General features: G+C 30.1%; 1 protein-coding gene across 1 annotated transcript; it reads left to right on the top strand.

Annotated features, from left to right (window-relative positions):
• The first annotated feature begins 4,939 nt into the window (after positions 1–4,939).
• On the top strand, positions 4,940–6,003 carry LOC110657289 (transcription factor MYB1-like). The gene is made up of 2 exons (XM_021814445.2): positions 4,940–5,172; positions 5,328–6,003. Exons 1-2 carry the CDS (start codon positions 5,040–5,042, stop codon positions 5,972–5,974), a joined length of 780 nt encoding a protein of 259 aa, XP_021670137.2. The 5' UTR covers positions 4,940–5,039; the 3' UTR covers positions 5,975–6,003.
• The last annotated feature ends 2,435 nt before the right edge of the window (positions 6,004–8,438 follow it).

The raw sequence follows: 8,438 nt of genomic DNA, 5'->3' as shown, positions 1-8,438 counted from the left end.
AAAACATTAATTAAGAGTAGGCCTTCTGCCAATGATAAGTTTGAGATTTAAGTATAAAGTTAATTAATTAGATTTTGAAGTCAATTTTTACAATTATTAAAAAAATAATTTTAATATATAAAAATTAATCTAGAAATATTTTTAATTATAAATATTGAAAAATTAAATTTTAATTTATTATATTACAACTTAAGATGATTTATTTGGATTATTATAATTCTATAAAATATGTATTACATCTGAATAAAAACAGCTCCCGTTTTGATGGAAAACAAAATTTAAAATAAATAATAAAAAAAAAGAGAAAAACAATATTTTTGTATAGAGCAATTTAAACGATAATGCTAAATTAGTAGGTTGATGGCGTACCTCCGACGTCAGTGGCCTTATCTTTTTGAAGGAAACACCTTCATACATAATAATTGTAGCACTTCAATTCATCCACCAGTCTTCAAGTTTGAATTTTATAGCCCCTAGGATTTGTCCCTCCAAAACAAGGGCAATGTCCCTCCAAACCAAGGGCAATAGGGCATTACATAAATACCCTTTTCCCTTCATTAAACCGCATTATATAAAGAGAGTTCATCTTCCCATCTTCTTCAAGCGTATATTTGTTGTCACTAATTTAAAATTTTGAAAACGTCTATTAATTGAATTAAAACTTATTAGCTGATAAATTTTATATTAGCTTCTCATACTTATAAAAATTACATATCTTATCTTTCGAATGAGAAATTATACAATAAAATTAATATATATAAAATAATTTTATAATAATCATTGATTATATAAATTTTATCATAATTATAATTAAATCATTATATATATAATAATTACACCGAATAAAAATCTTTTTCAATGGTTTCCTGTGTTCGGATTCATTTTTCAATTATTGTACTTTTTTAAATATTATTTGCGTTTAAAATGCTATTCGTGCGGCAAGCTTGTGGATCAAAATTAATCAGACCCACAAAAGGTACATAAGAAATTGAAGTATTTTGCTCTAATTTTGAGCACCAATCTCCACGGGGACTTAAATGATCAAATTTTTTCCCACGTTGGTAATAAAAAAATTTTCCCATGTGAAATGATCAGTTAAATAATCTAAATTATGAGTCGGATTGATACTAAGACTTGGATCAGCATAAAACCCCAAAATTTCGTAGTAAGCCTAACTATTTTCTAACCTAATTATAAAGCCCATATTTTGAGTTCATTTTCAAGAAATCAACCGAACAGAGTCCGGTCATAAATTGAACTATCAAACGAGGAGTTTTTAATTCACCCGACTTGTAAATATAAAATGTATCTATTTGAGGAGCTCAACTCACCCTTACAATTCTCAATCAATCAATATAATCAAATAAGAGCTTAACTCCCTCATCTAAAATAAATATCCATTCCATACATTCACACATGCCATAGTATTAAGTTTACAATTTCAAAATAATAATCTTTACTGATTCGACCAAATAAAAATACTCCTAGCACATGCGGAGTTCTAGATTCTGAATCAGTACTATAAAATACTAGTATTAGCTGCTAGTAAACCTGCAAGGAAGGAAGCAGGTTAATCACAAAGAAAAAGTCCTCCTGTAACCTAGAAAAATTGAGTGAACAGGAGTGAATATTCGACTCATAAAGTAAGATATTGATTTTAAGTACAATTTTTATAACTATCTAGCACTAATGTATCATTAAGAATGAAATACAACACATATCAACATATTCAACCAAATTCAAACAATATTCACATAAAAAATAATTTGGAGCACTTACACACCCATATGTCACATCAGAATATATACATATGGGAGTTGATCCCCTATACAATTCTCTTAATTCAATGTCTGCCAGCGAGATCAATTCGAGCTGGACTTTCTCTTAATAAACCAAATGCGACTTACTCGCCCCGACTTATCACAAAAAGGACGGGGCCCTAAGTGAGATTAGCTCTAGCCGATCCGCCGTCCCTACGTATCAAGTACCACCATATCACATGCACGCCGACACATGCACACAGCTCCAAAATACCCTAAGACGACACCTTTAAGAAAATGCAATATATAACGTGCTTAGTATTTAGCTACATATATATATATATATATTTATTTATTTATTTATTTATAAGTGATGCATGGGCATACTTTGAATATACAATAATATTGAAATTATAAATAAAATCAATATCTACTCACAGTACAGCAAAAGTCACTGCAGCGGCTGGGCAAATGAGGAAAGCTGAACCAGTTCACCTAAATAATCATATTACAAATTTATCATAATTAATTCAAAATAAGACTTTAAAAAGTCAAAAGACGCCCTAATTTATGCCAAAAATCTAACAGAATTTCTCTTATACACCTAAGACCTACCTAACCTACAAAGTGATTCAAATAACATTTCTAAAATCACACATCTCCAATCCACATTTCTATAACATTACATAGTCCCTCCTGAGCCGCCTAAACCGTGCAAACTCGAGCAAATCATAAAATTTAGCTATAAGCTTTAAAACTATCATTCTTCAAAAACCAACCAACTAGCTCTAAAAATTCTAAAATTTTACCCTACGATCCTTAACAATGCTATAAGGCTATAGTAAGAGGAATCATAATTTTTTAAGCACTCATAAATATTTTACGGATTTTTATTCTAAACCAGGTACTAAGTAAATAAGGAAACTTAGAATTCGGATTTACCTATGCCAATTCTGACACTTGGAATGCATCCAGGACATCTAATTTTGACCCATTTCTAAAAGGCTCGTGACTGTTTGTCGATCCGAAAATATAGATTCGAGCGTTGATGAAACTTCCGAGAAATAAAGGTACCTACGCGAAGCCTACAATACTAGGAGTTAGAATAAAATTTTTATAAAATTAAATAAGCTCATTTAAAGCTCGAAAAATTACTGCAAAGTCCATGGGACTCATCAGATTTTCGATGTCGAAAAATTTTGAAATTTATATCACCGCGAAGCTCTCATCGAGTAGAATACATTGTTACCCTCGGAATCTCCGTGGGGTTCCCGGTTGGGGAGAAATTTAGCTCAAAAGTCAACATGGACTAAAGCTGGACAAACCGCTCAATAAAAATTTGTGTTCTAGATGTCTTTAGAAAGCTCTCGAGGAGTAGAACACTTTTGGGACTGGACCTGATTCAATTGGTAGTCGAATTGGCCAGAATATAATCGAGAAGACGAAGCGTTGTGCTACATGAGAGAGAAGGCTTGGCGCGATTTTTCGACCAATTGGGGCATCGGCTGGCGAAGGGGAGGCACTTTAGTAGTGTGCCGGTGAGCTAGGGAGGGAGTGGTGGCGTTGGCTAGCGTTGGGGAGGAGAGAGGAGAGAGAAATCGAAGAGGGAAGGAGGGGTGTTGGGGAGCGCAGGGAAGGGAGAAGAAAAAGGAAAATGGGCCAGTTCAATTTGACCAATTCGATCTGGTCTGATTTGATTTGGCCGATTCGATTCCAGATACTCGAAATTAAATTTTTACTCTGCCCTGTGCCTCAAAACGAGACCTGAAAATTTCAAAAAATTACAAAAAACTCGAAAAAAAATTTATGGAGTTCAAATATAATTTTTAATTTGTCAAGTGATCTTTAAATTAATTTTTAAGAATCAACAAAAATTAATGTCTCTCGAAAATCAAATTCGATTTTAAAAATCCAAAAAATTTCAAATAAATTTTCATAATATTTAATACAATAAAATATTATAATTCATATATAAAATAATTAATTAAAAATTTGGGGTATTACATTAGCTATGTCTCTGGAGAGGTAGCAGCATGATACATTTATCATGGCTTGATTATTTCTAACTAGATGAAGAATAATAACAAAGATAATGGCGAAAATGTTATTTGTCCTGTCGCAAATCCAATATAACTAGGCACGGAAAATCTTCTTTATATATTTTTTTAAAATATATAATGCATTATTGAAAAAATTCTGGAATGATTGTTTTGATGTCCGCAACAAACTTTCAAGTCTAATATACATGTCTACAAAGGCTTGAGCAAATGTTAGTTCTAGAAGAGAAAAATGACCAAGAATGTTAGATGAGTAAATTATACATAGATCAAGAATGTACCATTGAATTTTATTTGTTTGATCTTGTTCATATTCTCACATAACAATGAAATGTAATGATTTTATACAATGTTAATAAAAACGCCATAATTAGTTTGGTACATTGAATTATTTAGTTACGTACAAATTAAATTTTATACTAATAATATATTTTTTATTAGAAATTATTTAATACACTCCATACACTTGCGTTTTCACTAACAATTATGCATCTTCATTTGCCCTTCTTTATAGTCGTACCCATCGATTTTCTTAATGAAAATTATTAAGTTATCATGCATGTCAATTTAAAACTACAAACCACCACTAAACACGCAGCCATTCCTTTGGCAGGATGTAGAGATTTTTCAATATATAAGCGTTTTAGGAAAACAATAATGTGAATATTTATCACAGATATATATATATATATATATATATATATATATATATATATATATATATATATATATGAGCTTACTTAATTAAGCACTTAATTAATCATGCACGTGACTAGAAGTCTTTTTCTTCTTTTTTGGGGGTGTATTTACTATAAGATCACTGTTTTATAAGTATGAGTTTAGCAGCAAAATTCGTGTAGGATCAATTAATTTATAGAATCATAAACAGTTTATAATGAAGTAAAGATTTAATATGGTCAAACATGCAGTTTGACGTTTTAATCACATGGGATTTCTGTCTAATCAACCCAAACTATTTAATAAGTGATGTGACGTGATGGATCACATGCTTCTTCAGAGACGTGATGCTCTTAGTTAAGTAATGAAAGAGCTCCATGTTTAAACCAACCTGCCTATATATATAAGAATCACTCGCTTGGGGAAAACAAGCGATGGAAGCAGCCAAATAAGTGAAGAAGTCATTTTCCTACTCCTTTCTCACAAACAACCAAACACACACGCATAGAGAATAAGAGAGAGAGAGAGAGAGAGAGAGAGAGAGATGGGAAGATCACCTGGCTGTTCAAAGGAAGGTTTCAACAGAGGAGCTTGGACTGCTCTTGAAGACAAAATGCTCATGGATTACGTCGCCATGCGTGGTGAAGGAAAATGGAGCAGTGTTGCTAGAAACACAGGTCACAGATTACACATCAATATATATGTTTATAATCCTTTTGAACATTCTTTCTCTTTTCACTAGCTAGATTTCAGCTGTATTATATGTAGCAGAGAAAAAGAAAAGAACCCAATAATTGCAAGAAACATTTTAACACTATATGATGACTTGCAGGTCTAAAGAGATGTGGAAAGAGCTGCAGGCTTCGATGGTTGAATTACCTTAGACCTGGCATAAAGAGAGGGAACTTCTCAGATGATGAAGAAGAACTCATTATCAGGCTTCACAAACTCTTAGGAAACAGATGGTCTCTTATAGCAGGGAGACTCCCAGGTCGTACAGACAATGAAATAAAGAATTACTGGAACACCAATTTAGCTAAGAAGGCACAAGAGTTGCAATTCACCTTGCCTAAACTTGAGAAGAAACAACCTTATCTTGCAGGACCTTCAGCAACGCAGCAACAAGATGTTCAACTAGTTAACGTGGCAATTGGACCAATATTAGAGACTGAAAAATCATCATCGCTGCTGTGTGAAGGAGAGTTTCTCAAAGATTTTAGTGTAGAAGAGTTATGCCAGATTCTTGATTCAGATTACTTGACAAAGCCAAGTGATGTGAATGTTAATGATGTCAGAGAAGAAGAAATGGATGGTGTTAATAAGAGTGAAACAGCTGAGTTTCTGATGAAATTTGAGGAGAATTGGGATGGCAATGCATCTTGTGTTGAAAATGATTACATGTCACGGCTGGTTTCCTTTCTTGATTCTGATGTGGAGTGGTCGGTGATGGCATCAATCACTAACATATGTCCTGAATAATTAATTTCAATCTACTAATAATATTTTAATGTCCCGAAATCTTATAATTCAACAATAATAAATTAAAAAAGAATGTGGTTTATATATATATATCTCAGTCTTAGTATGGTAAGCTTTGTGTTCTTCCAGCTGGTGCTTTCTTTGTTCATTGTTATTGATGGGGCTGTTTTGGCTCTATATTTGATCTGTTTATTTGCTATGGCCTATGATTACTCAAATAGTTTGATTTTAGCCCACTCATCTTTTTATTTTTTAGGTAATCATGCATTGCATTGTAAGCCAGAGGCTCTGGCTATGCAGTACAAAAACAGAAATATGGACATCAAGAAACGTGGAAATGGATAAGAAAACGACAATTTGACAGATATAAAAAACGAAAATGTGAGAAAAAAAAAATATGTATATATATATAATGCATGACATTTAAACGTAAAAAAAATAATAATGAAATTTATGACATACTCATTGAAACACATGACAATAGAATTGAATATGTAATTGTAAAAATTATTATAAAAATATAATTATAATTAGAGATAAAAACAATAAAATTGAAGATTACATATTATTTTTTTCCAAAAATAAAGTAAAATAAATTACATATTGTTTTTCTAAATCACAGCCAATGGTAACATGCATGCTAAATCACACTAAAATTACAGTTAAATTTGGTTAAGTCAAACAAAACCCATAAAAGCCAACTATTGATTGAGAATTTAACCCTCAAAATCTAATATACCAAAACCAATCAGAGGCAGAGAATGGAAAGGAAAGCTAAAGAGTTAAAGTACACGCACTTGTGCCTTATGTCGTTACCATCGCTACCGTCGCCACTGAGTAAGTCCTCTTCCTCCTTTGTTCTTCTTCTTCTGGTGTAGCACAATTCCAAAGCCATGGGTAACTTTATTGCGTTTTTAATAAAAAGAAATACTATTTTTTAATACTCTAAATATATGCAATAATTAGCCTTAAAAATATTACGTCAATTGAAAGATGAAATTTTTTTTTTTTTTTTCTAACAACAATAACAACAACAACTATGAAATGCCTGTTTATTTATGATTTACTAAACATGAAAAAGCCACAGCCTTACATAGCCGCATGTACTTTCTTCAAATAAGAATGCAAGTAATATAATGCAATAATCTTTTTACTTTAATATTTAGTTTATTTATGATTTAGTAACATAGCAATAGCAACTGTTCCAATAATTTTAAAATTATAATATAATTAAATTATTTAAAATACAATTATAAAATTGAAAGTATAATTAAAAATAGAGCTATTTTTTAATTAATAGCATTATTATGATTTATTGAGTCCATTATTTAATGAGTTTTAGATAATAATTAATAAAATTATAATTTCATTAATAATTTGACTAATTACATTCATGAACTTAATAAACAAACTAAATATAACCTAAGTCTGTGAGCTTATAAATGAACTAAATGTAAATTGAGTTCACGAACTCAATAAATAAATTGAATGCAAATTAAGTTCAAACTCGACAAAATCTAAACAAATCAAACTCAAGTCTCAATTTTAAACTAAAATCAAAATTAAGCTTAATAGAGTTTGAGCTATTCATAGCTCAGATGAATTCAACTCGATTAAACCTCTAATTTATCAAATATATTGTTAAATCATATATATATGTGTGTGTAAAATGAGACTTTGATCTAAATTTGAGGCTTTCAAGTAAATCTCATTATTAGACTTTTAGTATTTAATGAATTATTTATTTATTTTATATTTATGAGCATATTTTCACTTTTTTTTTTTTGGAAATATATATTTTTATAATTATAACACATTTAACATGCATCGTTGAATAGCAAAAAGTCATGAACGGGACGTGCCTTGTCTTGTCATGAACTTATGTAACGAAATTTCATTACATAAAGTCGCATATATAATTAATTAAATCGCTAAATTCCAAAATTTAGGTGTAATGATTTATTCTTACCTTATATAAAGCCTTTGAAAGTAATACACACGTGCATGCTATGAAATTAAATATCAATTGTTTTCCTCTCATTTTAAAAATAAAATGATATCTTCTTAAATTCAACCTCAATAATTTAGTTCCTATTTTAAAAAATAATTCCTAATAAATATATACCAAAAAAAAACTTATGAATTTAAAATAAAATTTTATTTATTTTATTTTAAATTTATAATAAATCGATCTAAATAAAAAATTTTAGTAAAAAATATTAATAAAAAATTTGATATTAAATCCCTTGATTTTATCACTAATAAACACTCAAATCTCTATATTTTAAAAATTAAACTATTTAATCCCTAATATTTACTTCCGTTAAATTTTAGGTCCTTCCATTTAAATTTTCTATCAGTCCAAGCCATTTTTCAATTATTAAAAGTAAAATTTAGGGACTAAAGTGTGTGTAAACCTAATATTAATTAAGTGTCCATTTGGGCTGCTTAGTGCTTACTCTGT

Source organism: Hevea brasiliensis, chromosome 4, assembly GCF_030052815.1.
Source record: "Hevea brasiliensis isolate MT/VB/25A 57/8 chromosome 4, ASM3005281v1, whole genome shotgun sequence".
In the NCBI taxonomy this organism is placed as follows: domain Eukaryota; kingdom Viridiplantae; phylum Streptophyta; class Magnoliopsida; order Malpighiales; family Euphorbiaceae; genus Hevea; species Hevea brasiliensis.
Note: the sequence above shows the minus strand (reverse complement) of the source record. Positions and strands in the feature narration are given on the sequence as shown.